Below are 22,351 nucleotides of genomic sequence, written 5' to 3' on the forward strand. Positions count from 1 at the left end.
GATAGATTTCCGAGGAGACTGTTCTAACTTTTGCCCTATCTCATCGAGTTTTTCCTCAGTAAGTACACGTGGGTTTTCTTTCCACTTTTATTCAGAACTGACCCTGTTACTCTAAACTTTTTTTTACGAGGTTTAATATAGTGGTCCTATGTGGAACGGGAACACCAGGAAATTTCGTTGCAAAACGTCGTCGCACTTCTTACAATTCCTCTTTCCGAAGTAATGCTCGACAAGATAATGTAAACTTTTGTGGTGCCATATTAAGCCACAATCTTCAACACACGGACACAACACAACACAACTTCCGAGGGAGGATTATACTGGCGTCAGTCTGCAACGTCAACAGATAGGGATAAAGAGCGAAGGTAGGGAGAGTGAAAAAAAAACACTGTCGCAGACCCCGTTCACCGGGAAAAACAAGCGCTGACGCTGGGGCGCTTGCCACTGAGTCTCGTAGCGAATGTCAGGGAATGCTCTGTATAACAGTAGAAAAAGAAGTTACGTGCAATAAAGAGCCTTGCACATTTTGTACAACAGCCTTTTAAAACATGCCTGATTTTCAAAAATGTGTGTTTACCATGTTAAATTATTGTATTGGCTGGGTAGCCTGTAGAATAGGGAAGGCTGGATGAGGCATAACCTTGGCTGATGAGAAGCAAAAAGTTGAGTGCTTCTTGTTGTGCAAGATGGCACTCGAAAGTGAATTTCCTGAAAAAGGCGGTCACTTCTGATGGTACCTTTAACTATATACACAGGAATACATGGTCTGCCAATTTATGTCTCCCGTGAGGAGCATGGATATTTAAATTTAACACTTTCAGAAGAAAGGTCTTTTGCAGGTGTTTAGTGGATGGAATTCGGTGACGAACAATAACCAGGAAGAAATTTAGAACAGAAATTAGTCTAACTAAATTTGAAGGGCATACCATAGACCAGATTTGAGAACAGTATTCAATTTTAGGGGAAATGAAAGATTTGGAAAAATGTGCTGAGAGCAGACAGGTTGTTGATTTTGGTAAAACAATTTTTTAATCCTCTGACATTATAGTTATGTTAGTTATGGTAAGGGGCTGAACCCTGTTTACTGTGATGGGTGCAAAATAGCCTAAGTGCTGACACACGCACAATTTAGAATTCAATCAATCAATGAATAGGTATAAATCATTTACCCTGAATAACTAACTCTCTAGCCTTCTTAAACCTGAAGATTTATGGCTGCAGCAACAAAAGCCTTCCATCTGTCCCTATCCTATCAATACAATCTTTTCCATCCTTACCGATTTCCTTTAGGTCCATCTCAACGTTCTCTCTCTATCTTCATCTTGGCCTTCCTACAGGTCTCTTACCATCAGGTTTCCCAACAAGAATCCTGTAAACTTTTCTCTCCTCTCCCATTCGTGCCACATGGCCTCCCACCTAAGTCTTCTTGATTTTACCATTCTAATAATATTTGGAGATGAATATAGATTACATAGTTCTAAATTATGTAACCTTCTCCACTCACCTGTCCCCTCATCCCTTTTAGGATCTTTTTTTTTTTTTTTTTTTTTTTTTTCAAATTCTCTCAATTTATGTTCCTCTTTCAATGTAAGGGACCAAGTTTCACACCCATATAATACTACAGGCAAAATTACTGTTTTGTATATTTTAACTTTTAGTTTCTTAGATATTAAACGAGAAGACAAAATTATGAAGAGAGAAGTAACATGCATTTCCTGAATTAAGCCTACTTTTTATTTCCTCTTTAATATAATTTTCATTTGTTAATATTACTCCTAAGTATTTGAATTTGGACACTGGTTCAAACGAGTTGTTATCAATAATTAGATTTTGATTATTACCTAACACTTGGTTTTGGCCTGTAAGCATATATTTAGTTTTCTCTTTGTTAACTTCCAAACCTATCTCTTGAGCAGTTTTGAAAAATATTTTAGCATTATTCTTGATTGTATTTATATCATCCCCTAATAAGTCTACATCATCTGCATATGCTAACAACTGAGTCACACCAATTAATTTTAGTCCTTCGTTAGTTTCTTTTACCTTCTGAACAGCATATTCTAAGGCAAAATTAAAGAGCAATGGAGATAATGCATCTCCTTGTTTTAACCCATCATGAATTGTAAATTTATCAGACACATTAATACCCACACGAATTTTATTTTCTGTTTCACTGGTGCATATTTTTATCATACTAACAAGCTTCTTAGGTATTCCAAACTCTACTAATATATTATATAATTTATCCCTTTTGACCAAATCATATGCTTTTTTGAAATCGGTGAATAGCTGATGGACATTTTGATTACATTCCCACTTTTTTTCAAGTGTCTGTCTGATGTGAAAAATTTGATCTGTTACGTTTAAATCCACATTGATAATCACCTATAATTTCATTAGCATATGGGGTTAGTCTTGTTAAAAGAATGTTAGCTAATATTTTATATGTTGTTGAGAGTAGAGTAATTCCACGGTAATTATTGCAGTTCATTTTATCACCTTTTTTAAACACAGGAACAATTATGGATTCTTTCCACTGTTGAGGGATTTCTTCTTTATTCCATATTAAACAAATTAATTTATGAATTTGACATATTAACGAATTTCCACCATATTTAATTAACTCAGCTGGTGTTAAATCAAATTTATTTACATAGCTAAGTTTACAAATGTTCTTGTCACCGGGAAAGACAAGCGCTGATGCCGGGCCACTTGCAGCCGAGTCTTGTAGCGAATGTCAGGGAATGCTCTGTATTTAGCTTTATCTTTGCTAACTTCCAAACCCTGGTTATGTAAAGTAAATAAGCAAGTCTGCTTCAGCAGTACTATTGAAAATCACATGTTGGTACATCCCCCATTAATTTAAATATCCATTTTATTCCAGGAACATCGTAATCTGCGCCACCGCTCAAGAGAGCCTGAGAATCTCGAGCTACTGGGAGAAAGGGAGGCATCACCCCAGCACCACCACAGATCCTCAGGCATCCCCACATACTGCGCTTTGGCACCTCTCGGCCTGGGCATTCTCCTGTTCTTCTCAACCATCTGGTTGGACCACAGGCTGCCCACTCCCTTGCGCGTGGTGGACGAGGCTGAAAACCGTGGACGGTTCATAGCAGAAAGAGCAAAGAACTACCTGGAGCAGCTCACAAGTTTCGGTCCTCGTACAACGGGCAGCTACGAGAACGAGGTCTTAGCTGTTGATTTCTTGACACGTGAAATTCAGTTCATCATCCAAAGAGCAAAAAAGGTTCATCGTGTGACTTTCGATATCCAGAAGCCCACCGGGTCGTATTACTTGGGCTTCAAGCCACATGGAATGACGAGTTATTACACAAATGTGCAGAATGTTGTAGTTCGATTAGGTTCTGACAATAACTCAACGACCAGTTTGATGATAAACTGCCATTTTGATAGTGTTCCTAGAAGTCCAGGTAAATATAGTCCTGCAAGATACGAGGGTGAATCAAATATGAACGAGCCTTGTGCGGAAAAACAATATTTATTGAAGGAAACGGAGACATTGCCACATCCTATTTTTCTACATAGTCTCCGCCCTTAGTGATACATTTTCCCCAACGTTGTGGTAGGTTCTTGATGCCGTTCTCGTAGAATGAAGCTGGGCGGGTAGCCAACCAGTTGCGCACAAAGGTTTCCACCTGATCGTTGGTCGCAAATCGCTCGCCCCCAAATGCTTTGAGGGGTCCAAACAGGTGAAAATCACATTGTGAAAGGTCTGGGCTGTATGGTAGATGCGGAAGTGGTTCCCAGTGCATTTCCACCAGTTTTTGCCGCATAACACCTGCTGTATGGGGTCTGGCGTTGTCGTGGAGGAACAAGACCTGGCGGCTGGGACAGCCTCATCGTTTGCGTCGATACTGCACCTTATCTTGATCCAGGAGGCCGCAGTAGTAGGGTGCGTTGATGGTTCTGTTCGACAAGCTCACGAACACGAGCCATGTTGTCATTCGTTACACTGGTGCGAGGACGACTGGATGCAACTTCATTTGCAACACGTTCACGGCCTTGCTGGAATTCCTTACACCACACCTTCACTCTTGCCCATGAGAGGGTACCATTCCCAAACTGGGCCTGCAGTCTCCGGTAAATTTCGGCCAGTTTGACGTTTTCCTGGGTGAGGAACTTGATGATTATGCATTGCGCAACAGACACTGGCACACTCTGCTCACTCATTGTGATAGCTACCAAACGAAGCATGCGACATGCCGGCTGTTCTGGTTCCTGGCTCACGACAGCCCCACCTACCGGCCGCACATGCCCAATCACACCCTGCTACCCATTCCAACGCTTAGCCAATCAAGGCTCGTTCATATTTGATTCACCCTCGTATCATTTTATTGCCATTCCTTGTTTTTTTTTTCCTGGTGTGGGGTTTTACACCCTAGCCCCCTTGAAGTGTACAAGAAAAGATTATATTTTAAGTTACTTACAGCTGTAGGAAAATACCAAGTTACCATGGTTCTTGAAAATTTTCACCTGGCACCTGAATATTTAAATCTATTATTTTCCTGTAGTTTACGGTTATTACAAGCATAAGAAAACAGTTTTTTCTTTGTGACGTTTCAGGAGAACACACGCTCCTTTCATCAGACATTTATTTTCATTTTGACTAAAGATACAGTTATAACAATGGTTAGTAATTTTTAAACAAAAAGAATCTGTTATATAATGGATGTTGTCAATGTTACATTGTTGTAATATAGCAACTTAACTGTGAAAAAAGCAGTCTATTTTATTTTTATTTTAGAATTTTTTAAATTATGAATCCCAAATATCATCAGGTAATTCAAATTCATCATTGTTTTCACAAAGTCTCTTGATGTTTTCTGTTACATTAAATTTTAAAGATGGTGGCTTACTCCATTTGTGAAAAAGAAAACTCCACACTGGATCTATGTTACCATTTTCATTATTTAATTTATTCCAGTGTTCTTCTGCAATGAACGAGGCTTCCCAGACATTCAACTCTGTGTTTCCCGTTAATCTTTTTAAAACCCTTCTCTTTTTAATCAAATGCTTCTCTTCGATGATATGAGTTGACAAACCTGTTCTTGGGTTTAGATTTATAATGTCCAAATCATGTTCGTGCCATCTTATTGCCATTTTCCTTGCTGTTTGTCCCACATAATCTTTTGAACATGAACAACTTATATTATATATTCCTGTGGTTTCCACATCTGGTAGCGAGTTTCTCATTTTGAATTCATTAAATGTACATTCCAAACTTCTTGGTGCTTTAAAAACAATTTTGAAATTAAAACTTTTAAAAATTTTTGCAATTTTATGTGAGAATCCCTTGTGGAATGGAATGCACACAAATTTCTTTTCAACAGATTTTTCATCTTTGTCTGTATTTCTCTTTTCCTTTAGTTTTCTTGCAACTTGTTTTTTGATTTGGTTTATTCTGTTAGTGTGAAAGCCATTTTCTTTTGCTATATTAAAGAGCCTTTCTTCTTCATTTTTGATATCCTCATTATTAGAACATAGTCTTTGTGCTCTCAGGAAAAAATTTAAAAATATGTTATCCATTGTTATACGCGAATGTTCTGATTTGGCATGGATGTATTTTTCCCCTGCTAATTTTATCCAATGGACTGATGTTTGAATTGTTGAGTCAGTTGTCTTAATTTGCAGATCAAGGAAAGAAATTACATTGTTATTCATGGGTTCGCAAGTGAATTTTATGCGACGATGTGATTCATTTAACGATTTAAATACGTCCATGATGGTGTTCTCATTTTTAGCAATAATTAGCACATCATCTACATATCTGATGTAGAGTTTGATATCCGCACCTATCGCATTAACAATTATCCGAATTAAGGACTATAAAGAAAAAATGGAAGAATGTTTCAAATTAAACAATTTCACAGAAACCTCTCGAAACCCTATAACTAAAATAATAAATGAGGTAAAGAAAGTAATTGAAAGCAGTATCACGATACCAAGAGAAATGAAGAAAAAACTCATTGTCAAAAATTCAACCCTGCCGATTGCCTTTGGACTACCAAAAACTCGCAAACCGGGAACTCCAATACGACCCATCATTGCAACTTTCACACATCCTGCATACAAACTATCCAAATATTTAGTTGAAAGACTTGCTATAATTAAACAACAAACACCATTCAGTGTTAAAAATGCATATGAAGTCAAACAGAAACTAAAAAATATTGTTTGGAATAGTGAGTATCGTATTGCAAGTTTTGATGTTGAAAATTTATATCCTAGTGTCCCAATAGAAGGTGCCACAGATGCATTACACAGATGGCTTATTGAGATGAAGGTTAACCCAGTAGAATCATGGGAAATGGTTCGATGGTTTACTGTATGTGCAAATTACAATTACTTTATATTTGATGGCAAAATCTATCAGCAAAATAATGGTCTATCAATGGGAAACCCAGTATCCGGAATCATCTCCAGCATTTTCCTTCATTACATAGAATCTCCAATTGTTAATGCGATAGGTGCGGATATCAAACTCTACATCAGATATGTAGATGATGTGCTAATTATTGCTAAAAATGAGAACACCATCATGGACGTATTTAAATCGTTAAATGAATCACATCGTCGCATAAAATTCACTTGCGAACCCATGAATAACAATGTAATTTCTTTCCTTGATCTGCAAATTAAGACAACTGACTCAACAATTCAAACATCAGTCCATTGGATAAAATTAGCAGGGGAAAAATACATCCATGCCAAATCAGAACATTCGCGTATAACAATGGATAACATATTTTTAATTTTTTTCCTGAGAGCACAAAGACTATGTTCTAATAATGAGGATATCAAAAATGAAGAAGAAAGGCTCTTTAATATAGCAAAAGAAAATGGCTTTCACACTAACAGAATAAACCAAATCAAAAAACAAGTTGCAAGAAAACTAAAGGAAAAGAGAAATACAGACAAAGATGAAAAATCTGTTGAAAAGAAATTTGTGTGCATTCCATTCCACAAGGGATTCTCACATAAAATTGCAAAAATTTTTAAAAGTTTTAATTTCAAAATTGTTTTTAAAGCACCAAGAAGTTTGGAATGTACATTTAATGAATTCAAAATGAGAAACTCGCTACCAGATGTGGAAACCACAGGAATATATAATATAAGTTGTTCATGTTCAAAAGATTATGTGGGACAAACAGCAAGGAAAATGGCAATAAGATGGCACGAACATGATTTGGACATTATAAATCTAAACCCAAGAACAGGTTTGTCAACTCATATCATCGAAGAGAAGCATTTGATTAAAAAGAGAAGGGTTTTAAAAAGATTAACGGGAAACACAGAGTTGAATGTCTGGGAAGCCTCGTTCATTGCAGAAGAACACTGGAATAAATTAAATAATGAAAATGGTAACATAGATCCAGTGTGGAGTTTTCTTTTTCACAAATGGAGTAAGCCACCATCTTTAAAATTTAATGTAACAGAAAACATCAAGAGACTTTGTGAAAACAATGATGAATTTGAATTACCTGATGATATTTGGGATTCATAATTTAAAAAATTCTAAAATAAAAATAAAATAGACTGCTTTTTTCACAGTTAAGTTGCTATATTACAACAATGTAACATTGACAACATCCATTATATAACAGATTCTTTTTGTTTAAAAATTACTAACCATTGTTATAACTGTATCTTTAGTCAAAATGAAAATAAATGTCTGATGAAAGGAGCGTGTGTTCTCCTGAAACGTCACAAAGAAAAAACTGTTTTCTTATGCTTGTAATAACCGTAAACTACAGGAAAATAATTCTATCATGCAAGCAATGCGTACATACAAGAAAAACTATTTAAATCTAGTTCTAAGATTTTTTAAAGTTCAGTTAAGGAAATATGTATTATCTTTTTTGGTAAACTTCCGATCTCCGGGAAACCTATTTCTTCAATTTTACAGGAGAAACTACTTACGGAACTGAGTTTCTGTACACTTTTGAAAGGTCGTGGAAGTGTTTTCTCCCATCGTCCAATTTATTTGGCCGGTAAATCATGCATTTTTTCTATATTAATATCTCTCCGATGCACAAAAGCTGTTGCCTCTATTTCCTTCCACTACGTAAACCGTATGTTCATGACGTAACCCCCGGTCAGGTTTGTAACTATATTAACATTACATAACCTAACATAACAAAGTTAATGTAACATAACTAATGTAACCCTTTTTTTAACTATGTTAACCTAATGTAACTAAGTTAACACAATGCAACTAATGTAACCCCTTTTTTTAACTGTTAACCTAACCTGACATAACTAAGTTAACGTAACTACAGTCGGGCCGCGATAAGAAGCGGTGTGCAATCAGAACGCAGAATGGCAGAACGTGACCAAATTCTGTCTCCTCGTTGGCTGCCATGTAACTGGGGGTTTTCTGCGTTTCCACGTTCGCACAAACAGGCGTTCAGACTAATCAGCTGTTGGCAAGCTCGGGAAAAAATAAAACGTCACGCGAAATTAAGCACGTACGTATCAGTATGCTAATATATGTTATTTCCGTCGTTAAGTGATAAATTAACGAATCTAGAAGTTTGAATCTGAAGTTCCTTGTAGGTTAACGTTAACTTCCCATGTGAATTTTACTTTCTGGCAAGCATGAAACATTTTCTCTTCCTGCTCTACACAGCAACCGAAAACCTTCACTGAAAGAACCTTTGTTGTGTTTTTATTATGGTACATTGCAAGCATCAGCTACCGACATCTTTTTACTTGTGTTGTATCGTATCACAATTACCAACAAAGGAAAATGCTTCTTGTGTTATGAACAACTGTGGCAAATCGTTCTCCTTTGATTTCATGCTGCCTCTCCTTGCCTTCTTTGTCACGCCGCGGTGTTCGTCTTTTTCGCAACTCAATACCGACCGCAGCTATGCCCGCCTATTGTTTTTGTATACGAAACTCGCCCTTTTGTAAAGACATGGAATTTATACTCTGTGACATTGTTGAAGCTTCAGAATGTACAAATGAAATGTATTTCTTGAAAATTAGGGTGAAATACGTATAAACAAATTACGTACAGCTTCGTTTCGTTAACACGTTTTTAAAATATATTTTGCAGAACGTACAAAAATTCACCTCTAAAACAGAATTTCACAGAACTGAGTTACTGTATTACGGAGAAGAATTTGTCAAGAACAAATCAATTGTGTGTGAATTGATTGATTGAGTTGGTGTTTTAAAGTCCACTTTATGCACACTACGGCTAATCTGGAATGGACCTACAGTTGGAATTGGGATCTGAATCACTATGTGCCTCGACAGGGCATCGAACCCAGGACTCATTGATTACAAGGCGACGACGCTTACCACCACTATACCATCGGGGAGGCACATGTGGGTGTGTGAAGTGAGTTAATTTTGGAAGCTACATGACAATACAGGCTCTGGCAATTATTTTCCTGTAGTTTACGGTTATTACAAGCATAAGAAAACAGTTTTTCTTTGTGACGTTTCAGGAGAACACATGCTCCTTTCATCAGACATTTATTTTCATTTTGACTAAAGATACAGTTATAACAATGGTTAGTAATTTTTTTTTAAACAAAAAGAATCTGTTATATAATGGATGTTGCCAATGTTACATTGTTGTAATATAGCAACTTAACTGTGAAAAAAAGCAGTCTGTTTTATTTTTATTTCAGATTTTTTTAAAATTATGAATCCCAAATATCATCAGGTAATTCAAATTCATCATTGTTTTCACAAAATCACTTGATGTTTTCTGTTACATTAAATTTTAAAGATCGTGGCTTACTCCATTTGTGAAAAAGAAAACTCCATACTGGATCTATGTTACCATTTTCATTATTTAATTTATTCCAGTGTTCTTCTGCAATGAACGAAGCTTCCCAGACATTCAACTCTGTGTTTCCCGTTAATCTTTTTAAAACCCTTCTCTTTTTAATCAAATGCTTCTCTTCGATGATGTGAGTTGACAAACCTGTTCTTGGGTTTAGATTTATAATGTCCAAATCATGTTCGTGCCATCTTATTGCCATTTTCCTTGCTGTTTGTCCCACATAATCTTTTGAACATGAACAACTTATATTATATATTCCTGTGGTTTCCACATCTGGTAGAGAATTTCTCATTTTGAATTCATTAAATGTACATTCCAAACTTCTTGGTGATTTAAAAACAATTTTGAAATTAAAACTTCTAAAAATTTTTGCAGTTTTATGTGAGAATCCCTTGTGGAATGGAATGCACACAAATTTCCTTTCAACAGATTTTTCATCTTTGTATTTCTCTTTTCCTTTAGTTTTCTTGCGACTTGTTTTTTGATTTGGTTTATTCTGTTAGTGTGAAAGCCATTTTCTTTTGCTATATTAAAGAGCCTTTCTTCTTCATTTTTGATATCCTCATTATTAGAACATAGTCTTTGTGCTCTCAGGAAAAAAATTAAAAATATGTTATCCATTGTTATACGCGAATGTTCTGATTTGGCATGGATGTATTTTTCCCCTGCTAATTTTATCCAATGGACTGATGTTTGAATTGTTGAGTCAGTTGTCTTAATTTGCAGATCAAGGAAAGAAATTACATTGTTATTCATGGGTTCGCAAGTGAATTTTATGCGACGATGTGATTCATTTAACGATTTAAATACGTCCATGATGGTGTTCTCATTTTTAGCAATAATTAGCACATCATCTACATATCTGATGTAGAGTTTGATATCCGCACCTATCGCATTAACAATTGGAGATTCTATGTAATGAAGGAAAATGCTGGAGATGATTCCGGATACTGGGTTTCCCATTGATAGACCATTATTTTGCTGATAGATTTTGCCATCAAATATAAAGTAATTGTAATTTGCACATACAGTAAACCATCGAACCATTTCCCATGATTCTACTGGGTTAACCTTCATCTCAATAAGCCATCTGTGTAATGCATCTGTGGCACCTTCTATTGGGTTATACGTCAAAACATCGACGCAAAAACATCGACAACAAAAACATCGCCTACATTTCATCGACAGTACAAAACATCGACAGCACAAAACATCGACAGTACAAAACATCGACAGCACAAAACATCGACGGCAAAAACATCGACGCCAAAAACATCGACGACAAAAACATCGACGGCAAAAACATCGCCGCCAAAAACATCGACGCCAAAAACATCGACGCCAAAAACATCGACGGCAAAAACATCGACGGCAAAAACATCGACACCAAGAACATCGACGCCAAAAACATCGACACCAAAAACATCGACGACAAAAACATCGACGGCAAGAACATCGACGGCAAAAACATCGACGGCAAAATCATCGACGGCAAAAACATCGACGCCAAAAACATCGACAGCAAAATCATCGACAGCAAAAACATCGACGCCAAAAACATCGACGCCAAAAACATCGACAACCAAAAACATCGACGGCAAAAACATCGACGCCAAAAACATCGACGCCAAAAACATCGGCAGCAAAAACATCGACAGCAAAAACATCCGACAGCAGAAACATCGACGGCAAAAACATCGACGGCAAAAACATCGATCCCAAAAACTTTGACGGCTAAAACATCGACGCCAAAAACATCGACACCAAAAACATCGACAGCAAAAACATCGACGGCAAAAACATGGACACCAAAAACATCGACGGCAAAAACATCGACACCAGAAACATCGACGGCAAAAACATCGACACCAAAAACATCGACGCCAAAAATATCGTCACCAAAAACATCGACACCAAAAACATCGACAGCAAAAACATCGACACCAAAAACATCGCTATTTTTTGTCATTAAAGCCGTTAATTTATAGTGCAGTCATGTTTTATTATTATTTGAGGAAGGCGGAAAGTAGGAGGAGCAGAGTAGAAAGACTGGGGTGAGTAACCGAATGGAAAGTAGAGGGGCGCTAAAACTCCAACTCGCCCAGGGGAAATTTATATCTTGATTCGTTCCATGAATAGGATTTTGAGTTGTGATAATAGCATCATGAAGCTATAGCTCTTCTTTGTTTCGACCAAACATGCCTACATTCGTCGATCTTTTTTTTAGATTTCTTATCAGCCATGGTTGTTGTGCAAGAGCGGCATTTTCATTGATTCGATTATTTCGCGCTGCACGCGCACCTTCTGACATCAAAACAATATTATTATTTGCACCTGATTCTTGCCTCAAAGCTCAAACAATGGAATCGTAAACAATGCGAAGTGTCATGTTTCCTTCTAGCAAGCTGCTTTTAACTTCATAGACGGGATAGTTGTATGCTCGTTATATTGTGGATGTGGAAGAAATGTTCTTTTATGACTATGGTACGAACCGACTGAGGGCACCTTTGCTTTACCTCCCCCGCCAACCTTCACACAGCAGACCCCTTGTGACAGCCACCGGACAGAAGCCTTCAAAACATCGTCCCTCACAAACATCGGGGTTTATCCGCAACTGATATCAATTCTGCCAGTCACACCAGAAGGGTTTCAAGTATTTTTGTCACAAATGTAGATTGTGCATGAAGTGTTTTTAATAAACAACGTGTTTTATTTTTTAAAAATACACAGCCTTATATGAACTTAAGAAAATAAGGAGAATAATTTAGCTGTAATTTTTTGCTAGTAGTTTGTGTTAGACATAAATATACAGGTTGTCGCCATACACATAGGCGGATATAGAACGTGTTTCTGAAATGATGTCCTCCTGCATCCACATATTTATAGGAAATTTTCACTAACACGTATCAGTTCCTCTTTCGAAATTGCTTCAATTTATTTCTTCATATTTTCTTTCGATTCTTCTGATATATGGCTTCCGGTATAAAAGTTTGGCAGCTCGCCACGATGACGTTAGAAATATGTATGTTTCTTGTGCAAGGCTTCGGAGAGATTTCTGAGGAGTATGTTTCATTCGTGTTCCAACGTCGTCTAGTTTATCCTCAGTAAGCACATGCCGTTTTTATCTTAACAAGAGCATACCCTATGTTCCTAAATTTGTTCACAAGTAACAGATCACTCTGTCTGTGTGAAACAGGAGCATGTGGGAATTCTGCTGCAAAACGCCTTCTGACTTCCCTACAAGAATTCGTAATGACGTAAGAGTCGTATATAAAAATTCGTTGTTTAAAATTGTACGGATAGCGTGGCATTATTAGACTGCAGAAAGAACTGGCAATACATAAAATAAAACAAAACAATCTAAAACACTTGTTAACAATTTAACACTTCACAAACACGTGCAAACTGGACAACAGCTGTCTGGATACTGAAGCACGGACGTGTCCAATGTCAAGGTCAGCATACAGTTGTGGGTTTAAATGCCAGCAGATGTGCTCTTACTTTCCGACGCGCTAGCCGTCGCCCAACGGCCACCTCGGCCGTGAAAGGCAGTGTATACGTATATCCTTATCGCTAAAAATTCCGAGAGAGGGAAATACGACGTTATGAAATCAAGGAGTTAACAAACTATGAATTAGAAATATTAAAATTAAGCTCCACACCCAGGTAGTCTGGCAATAAGACTGTTACCTTGTAACCAAGTGTACCCGTGTTCGATCCCTGTATGTATGTCAGCCTCAGGTGTTGGAGAACTCGTCTTTATTGAGGGAACTATGGATAGATTTGTCTATTTGGATAAAAAAGGTAAAGTGTTCCCCTGTGCATAGCACCATGCCATGAAGGCGTATAGGGGGTGTAGGGGTAACGCCCCACACTTTCTTGATCCGGTCGTGAGTGGGGGTGATGTGATCAGCATCACGCCCCTGACCGCCTTTACACCCCAGGGTTTCCCCCAGGTGCCCATGTTATTCGACGCTGGGTGGGCGCCGGGGCCGCTTCCATCGTTAGAAAAGTTCCCGGATTTGAACCGGCCGGGGATCGAACCCGGGACCTTTAGCATGGTAGTCAGACGCGTTACCGACTGAGCCACCGCGCCACCATATCCAATATCTATTTGGATATTCTGAAGAATAATTTGCAGCAGAGTATCAATCATTTGAGTCTTGGGAATGATTTTTACTTCCAGCAGGACAACGACCCTAAACATACAGCTGAGATTGTCAACCTTTGGTTGTTATATAATACTCCCCACACACTCAAAACTCCACCTCAGTCCCCCGACCTTAACCCCATTGAACGTCTTTGGAGCCATTTGGAAACCAGACTCCGAAAACATGACATAACAAGCAAGAATAGACTGAAAGAGGTCATTTTGCATGAGTGGCACAATATTACATCTGAAATAACCACGCCTCTTGTTCATTCCATGCAAAAGAGACTGACAGCTGTTCTCCATAACAGAGGAATGCATACTAAATTCTGACGACATGGTATTTGTTTCTTTCTTTTCTTCAATGTGAACTTTTATGTTGGTGTATGAATACTTTTGTCCAGCCAAAGAAGCGGGTATTGAGAATGTATTGTATTTTATTTTTCTACAAGCAGCATCTGATATTTATTTTTGTTGTCAATATACTGTTTGGTGCATACATGGTACAGCATTAACAGTTTTGACTTCCTTATTGTTTTCCAAGCTGCTGCAATTCGTCCTTTCGTCCTTTCAGTTCCACTGTATGATTACTTTTGTCCATCACTGTATATTAAGAGCCCGGTCTCTGGCACCGTGAGCGATCAACAAGCTAATTATTCTCGTGTGACCCACGAGGGGTTAATCGGAACTGAACCTATAGTTTAAAGAATCCATACCACTGTGCAACTTTCCTCCACCGGGGATCGAACCTCGGACCCCTTGAATCAAATACAAAAGCAGTACTGATACACAGTGGAGGCGCTTCGTTGTGCGACACCCGGGGAAAATGTCTGGAGAGGAAGGGGGCAAGGCAATATTGCAAGGGGGCAGTTGTATTACTAGCACACGGTGTGTACCAGTGCATGTACCAAAAGAAATTACTACGGTCTCCTGCGTGTAATAAACAAGGAATAACAATAGTCGGTGGTCTTTTCATCTTTCGTACAGAGGAGCCTTCCTTTCCCTTTCCCCCGACCACAAACGCTGCCGGCGAGAAGTCATAAATGGTTACCAGAAACTAAACAATCACGTTCACTGCGCAACCTCATTGTTTGTAATTTTATCAATAATAATAATAATAATAATAATAATAATAACGTCTTTATTGAGAGGGCGTGTCTCGGCCTCGCGGACCGTTCTTACAACAATGAACATTATACATTGGTAGCACGGTAGCACTATAAGTTGGAAACTTGAGTTCGCTCATTACACATTGTTCGTTTCACTGAAACACTTTATAATTTAGGGTAGCCAATCTCAAAATATTCGGGATTAGATCTGAATTCATTAGTGTGGAATACTTTGTCAAAAACTGATTTTCCCGTCGATGTTTTTGGTGTCGATGTTTTTGCCGTCGATGTTTTTGAGGTCGATGTTTTGCCGTCGATGTCTTTGGTGTCGATGTTTTTACCGTCGATGTTTTTGCCGTCGATGTTTTTACCGTCGATGTTTTTGCCGTCGATATTTTTTCCGTCGATGTTTTTGGTGTCGATGTTTTTGCCGTCGATGTTTTTGGTGTCGATGTTTTTACCGTCGATGTTTTTGGTGTCGATGTTTTTACCGTCGATGTTTTTGGTGTCGATGTTTTTGCCGTCGATGTTTTGATGTCGATGTTTTTGCCGTCGATGTTTTTGGTGTCGATGTTTTTGCCGTCGATGTTTTTACCGTCGATGTTTTTACCGTCGATGTTTTTGCCGTCGATGTTTTTACCGTCGATGTTTTTGGTGTCGATGTTTTTGATGTCGATAATTTTACCGTCGATGTTTTTGCCGTCGATGTTTTTACCGTCGATGTTTTTGGTGTCGATGTTTTTGCCGTCGATGTTTTTGATGTCGATGTTTTTGCCGTCGATGTTTTTGATGTCGAAGTTTTTGGCGTCGATGTTTTTGGCGTCGTTGTTTTTGGCGTCGATGTTTTTGCCGTCGATGTTTTTGCCGTCGATGTTTTTACCGTCGATGTTTTTGGTGTCGATGTTTTTGATGTCGATGTTTTTACCGTCGATGTTTTTGCCGTCGATGTTTTTACCGTCGATGTTTTTGGTGTCGATGTTTTTGCCGTCGATGTTTTTGATGTCGATGTTTTTGGCGTCGATGTTTTTGCCGTCGATGTTTTTGCCGTCGATGTTTTTACCGTCGATGTTTTTGCCGTCGATGTTTTTACCGTCGATGTTTTTACCGTCGATGTTTTTGGTGTCGATGTTTTTGCCGTCGATGTTTTTGATGTCGATGTTTTGTGCTGTCGATGTTTTGTACCGTCGATGTTTTGTACCATCGATGTTTTGTACCGTCGATGTTTTGTTGGCGATGTTTTGTCGGCGATGATTTGACGCTACACCTTCTATTGGGACACTAGGATATAAATTTTCAACATCAAAACTTGCAATACGATACTCATTATTCCAAACAATATTTTTTTGTTTCTGTTTCACTTCATATGCATTTTTAACACTGAATGGTGTTTGTTGTTTAATTATAGCAAGTCTTTCAACTAAATATTTGGATAGTTTGTATGCAGGATGTGTGAAAGTTGCAATGATGGGTCGTATTGGAGTTCCCGGTTTGCGAGTTTTTGGTAGTCCAAAGGCAATCGGCAGGGTTGAATTTTTGACTGAGTTTTTTCTTCATTTCTCTTGGTATCGTGATACTGCTTTCAATTACTTTCTTTACCTCATTTATTATTTTAGTTATAGGGTTTCGAGAGGTTTCTGTGAAATTGTTTTATGTTTAAAAAAAATTACTAACCATTGTTATAACTGTCCCTTTAGTCAAAATGAAAATAAATGTCTGATGAAAGGAGCGTGTGTTCTCCTGAAACGTCACAAAGAAAAACTGTTTTTTTATGCTTGTAATAACCGTAAACTACAGGAAAATAATTCTATAATTCAAGCAATGCGTACATACAAGAAAACTATAGGCTCTGGCAATACAGAGTTCAATAAATTACAACGAAACGCTTGGCAAATTGCTCGATTTCCTAAACATTAATGATACATTTGGTAGATGTGTAATTAATGCTTCAAGCTACCTGTATGTAAAAACATAAAAAATGAATGAAAGAACAGAAGTAGTTAACGTTGTTCCTTTAAATAGGAAAAGAGTCGGAATGAGAACAATGGAAGCGTCCCGTTGTTGACTGTTTAATCAGATGTTTCATCCTACACGTGTCTCTGTGGGCTCACGAAAATCCTGAAGTAGGTCAATCCGGCAAGGGTGCGTCACTACCAGAGCGGGTGGTTCCACGCCGGTAATGTAACCTTACCTAACCTATCCGAAAGTAACCGACGAAAGTAGTTATTTTTCAGTTAGGAAGGTTGGAAACACTGCATACCCACTGATGATAGACAACGCTAGTCAAGATTTGCCCGCCATATTGTGTGTAATGCGAGCGAAAAAAGGAACGAACAATAATTACTCAATATGTGCAAAATTGAAATTATTTTTGTGAAAAAAGCGAAATCCCACGTTAAGAATCTTTAGCAATGTATAATAGGTAAGGCCTGCTAAAAAAGAAACCAAACCCTCTTTGTGAAGTTTGCATATAAATTCGTTGAAGAGAACTGACAGTGCTGGTGCCTAGTGGTGTCCTTAGTTATTAACTTGGCCCAGTTTAAAAGCTGTTGCTAACCGCAGTAACGTGTTAGATCACATTGAGTGCCCTCCGTGATTTTCATTTACCCTACCATGATGAAACTGGAATGGCAGTGAGTGTGTGTAAAATTTCAGGATACTTTCAAAGAGACGTATGACATGTTACATTAAGCCTACGTCAAAGAATGTTTCAGTTGAACACGTTGTTACGAATGGTACAAACGTTTCATATCGTGTCGAACCTGATTCGAAACAGATGCAAAATTCGGATGCACCTCTACAGACATCGATAACATGGAAAAGATGTGGAAAGTCACATGTGCAAACCGTGTCTCACCTTACATGAAGTTGCTGCTGAACTGAACATTAGTATAAGCTCATTAAGTTGGTGTTTTAAGTGTACGTTAAGCACAGTAAGGCTAATTGGGACTGGACCTACAGTTTAAAGTGGGATCCGTACCACTATGTGTCTCCACCAGGTATCGAACCCGGGACCCCTTGATTACAAGTTGTAGATGATTCATCACGATAATGCACGTGCTCATTCCTCACTCTTTGTCTGGGAGTTTTTGGCAAAGCACCAGACACCTTTTGTCCCACAACCAGCCTACTACCCTGATTTGGCACCAGCGGACTTCATCCACTTCCCGATTCCAGACAATAAAAGAGATGAAGGAGAATTTGGTACCAGACCTATAGGTCATTCCAAAACTGGAGTTTCATCAGGCATTCCAGGATTGGAATTAACGCTCGGAGCGGTGCGTGCACAGTGGAGGGAAGTACTTTGAAGGAGACAGCTCTAAATAGCTGGTGAACATTGCCATTTTCTGAATTTTGTAAAAGTCTGGTTTCTTTTTGAACAGCCCTTGTATTTGAATGGATTGCATGGTTATTTATGACATTACGTGTAGATCCTTCTTTAGGAAGGTCACTCCGGTGCAAGAATTATTTACTTTTAATCCAATCTTGTAGAAATTAAATGTTTCTTACATTTCAAAATGTGTAGCTTAATCTTAATTGGATTCATGGCTTTCATAGCCTGGATTTGAAAGAAACGGTGGCTCCTGAATTATCTTTAGTTTTGCCTACCCCTCGTTATTTGAATTGTTAATTTTTATGTTGGTATTTGGTCTAGGAATTAATTTGTGCGGTTGTTACGCACACATTGAAGCTGTAGTTGAAACACAAAATACATAAATACCTTAAGAAAAATATTGTCCATCGCGAGCCACCACTTTCGCCCATCTGCCAGGCAAGTTACGGATTCCGTGGCGAAAGAAGCCCTCATCCTTTGAAGCGATCCAGTCAGAGACCCATTTTTCGATATCTTCTGAAGAAGGGAACCACTGTCCAATCAAATCGTTATTCATGCAATCGAACAAGTAGTAGTCCGAAGGAGCAACGTCTGGTGAATACGGCGGGTGGGGTAAAACTTCCCATCCGACATTTTCTAAATAGGTTTTGACTGGTTTTGCAACATGTGGGCGAGCGTTATCATGTTGAAAAATAAGTTTATCACGTCTGTTCTCCCATTCTGGTCGTTTCCTGGCCAGAGCTTGCTTCAAACGCATTAATTGTCGTCGATAACGTTCTCCATTAATAGTTTCACCCGGTTGCAGCAGCTCATAGTACACCACACCTTTCATATCCCACCATATGCACAGCATAACCTTTGCACAGTGAATATCTCGTTTCGGTTGTGATGGACCTGGTTCACCTGGCTTCACCCAGGCCTTTTTTCGTTTCGGGTTCTCGTAATGGATCCACTTCTCATCGCCAGTAACAATGCGATGCAAAAACCCCTTTCTTTTCTGTCTTTGGAGCAGCAATTCGCAAATGGTTTTTCGTCTTTCAACGTCTCTGTCTTTCAATTCATGTGGAACCCAATGTGACATTTTTTGAATCATTCCCATGGCTTTGAGGCATTTGGAAACTGTTGTTTGATCAACGCCTAATGCTTTTGCAAGTTCTTCCTGCGTTTGAAACGAATCCTGATCGAGCAATGCTCTCAATTCTTCGTCTTCAAATTTTTTTGGCTGTCCAGGTCGCTCTTGGTCTTCCAGGCCGAAATCACCACTTCTAAACCGTGCAAACCACTTCTGACACGTTCGCTCAGCTAGCGCATGTTTACCATACACTTCCACAAAAATACGATGACTTTCGGTAGCACTTTTCTGCATGTTAAAGTAATGAAGCACGAACTGCGCCATGTTCAGTTGACTACAAAATGCTGTTGTTGACGCATCAATCAACTGCCCTATACTACGAAAGATGAGCGCTAACAGGAGTCAACGCATGTGTGGATAGACGGAACTGTGGGACGATACGCTCGTTACGCCATCTCTTGTCCAGGCACACGAATTAATTCATAGACCAAATACTTTATCAATATTGACCAAATTTGCATGTCAGTCCATCCCCCATAGAAATATTCTTAGAGCCGTACAAATGAATCTATGGACAGTGTTGGAATATCACTTTTGGTAGGAATTAGTACAGTATCACTAGGCTATACCAGCGGTAGCATAGCTACTGGTAGGGTCTCCCATGCTGGGCAGGCTGTGGTAAAGAGTCAGACTAAGAAGCAAGCTACTGGTCAACGGCTCCAATGGCGGAAGATGGATGGCCATCTCGACGGCGAAGGAGGTGGAAAAACCAGGAATCATGAGGAGTAACATCTCTTTTTAAAAAACCTTGGTCCACCTGGCACCGGCTGGTAGTACCTTGTAAGGGCCCCTTGCCAGGGTTACGGTGAAGACCTCAACGGCAACTATGGTGGAGAAGGAGACCTTTGGAACGGCATAGCTGGCGGAAGAGGCACTCATTCTCATTGAGTATAAATATGAGAAAAAGCCACTGTCTTGTGTAGAGGAGGGATCCTAAAAGACTAGGGGAAAATACCCCGACAGAAAATTAGCCTGCTTGGAGGCTCAGGTGGCAGCCCCACCACCAAGATCTGGTGCTGTGGGCCAATAACCCGCACACTTTAAATCACACTATTAAAGAAACATCAACAAGAGGCAGCCGAACTGATTCTAAGACGACGACATTTGGCCTGAAAAGGACAACGAGAATTGGAATATGGAATGTAAGAACCCTGCGGGAGAGTGGAAAACTACGGCAGGCAGTGGCCTGCATGAAGAGCTATTGTCTGAGCATCCTAGGTATAAGTGAAGTCAGATGGTCAGAGTTTGGAGAGGTAAATACCCATGAAGGAGTTACATTCATATATTCCGGAAGACCTGAGGGTGAAGGTGTGAGCCGTGATGGTGTGGGTATGTTGATGCACAAGGAAGCAGAAAGGAGCCTTATTCAATGGTATCCAGTGTCTGCAAGGATAATTGTGGCTCATTTCAAAACCAATATCAAAAACATGGTTATGATACAGTGTTATGCATCGACAGAAGCAGCAGAGCCTGAAGATAAACAAGAGTTTTATAGGCAGCTCAATGAGACAATTAAGAAGCAAAAAAGGAAGGATATCATAATCATTGGAGGATATTTAAATGCAAAGCTTGGGCAGGACAACGAAGGCCTTGAGCATGTGATGGGTAAACATGGTTTAGGAGAGCGAAATGAGAATGGACAACATTTTGTGGACTTCTGTGCTAGCCATGTATTAGTTATTGGTTAAAAAAAGGTAAAGTGCTCCCCTGTGCTTAGCACCATGCCATGAAGGTGTATAGGGCATGTGGGGGTAACGCCCCACACTTTCTTGATCCGGTCGTGAGTGGGGGTGATGTGATCAGCATCACACCCCTCACCACCTTAACCCCCCAGGGTTTCCCCCAGGTACCCATGTCATTCAACGCTGGGTGGGTGCTGGGGTTGCTTCCAACGTTAGAAAAGTTCCTGGATGTGAACCGGGTGGGGATCGAACCCGGGACCTTTAGCATGGTAGTCAGACGTGTTACCGACTGAGCCACCGACTTAATTATTGGTGGTACTATATTTCCTCACAAGAAATGCCATAAGGTAACGTGGGTGTCACAAGGCCCATAGAACAGAAAACCAGATAGACCACGTGGCAATTGGACGGAGGTGGCGACGTTCGCTACAGGATGTAAGAAACAAGAGAGGTGTGATTGGGAGTGATCATCATTTGGTAGTGGCTAACTTTAAAATGAAAATTCAAGCTCAGAAGAAGAGAATGGAACAGACAAGGAAGCGGTATGATGTTAGTAAGTTGAAGGACAAGAATCTCCAGGAAACCTTCAGGATTGAACTGAGAAACCGGTTCCAAGTATTGACTAATGAAAGTGAGGAGAATGAAACCATTGAAATAAAATCTGATCTGCTTTCACAGAAGTAAGTGAAAAGGTTCTGGTATTAAGGATAGGAGGAAAAAAGATTGGATGTGTCTGCAGACCTAGCAAAAAAATAATGAGTGAAAAATAATTTAGGAGGCAATGAACTCAAGGAGGACAAGGGCAAGGAAGGCAGAATTGCAAACAAAGTATACAGAGAAGGATCGAGAAGTAAAGAGTAGCGTTCGTAGGGATCAATGAAATTGAGTAGACAATCTGTCCCAACAGGTGGAGAAAGCAGCAAAAAAGAGGAATCTTAAAGAACTGTACAACATCACAAAAGTTCTGTCAAGGAAACGGATGCGGAGAAATCGACCAGTGAGAAGTAAAGATGGTACCCTCCTTACGAATATTGAGGACCAACTGAAACGTTGGAAGGAGCACTTCTCTGCAACCCTTAATTGCTCTGTGGATGCTCAGATAGACCAGGGGGAAGAGGAAG

General features: G+C 39.1%; 1 protein-coding gene across 2 annotated transcripts in view; it reads left to right on the forward strand.

The window, feature by feature from the left end:
* LOC145981861 (endoplasmic reticulum metallopeptidase 1-like) overlaps positions 1–22,351 on the forward strand; it is a 99,862-nt gene that overhangs the window by 4,069 nt on the left and 73,442 nt on the right. For both annotated transcript variants that reach the window (XM_083115311.1, XM_083115312.1), the window contains exon 2: positions 2,885–3,434. In XM_083115311.1, coding sequence (XP_082971437.1) covers positions 2,885–3,434 — 550 coding nt within the window. The remainder of the gene's footprint in view (positions 1–2,884; positions 3,435–22,351) is intronic.

The sequence above is a fragment of the Lepisma saccharinum genome, chromosome 30 (assembly GCF_977018435.1).
Source record: "Lepisma saccharinum chromosome 30, izLepSacc3.1, whole genome shotgun sequence".
Taxonomy (NCBI): domain Eukaryota; kingdom Metazoa; phylum Arthropoda; class Insecta; order Zygentoma; family Lepismatidae; genus Lepisma; species Lepisma saccharinum.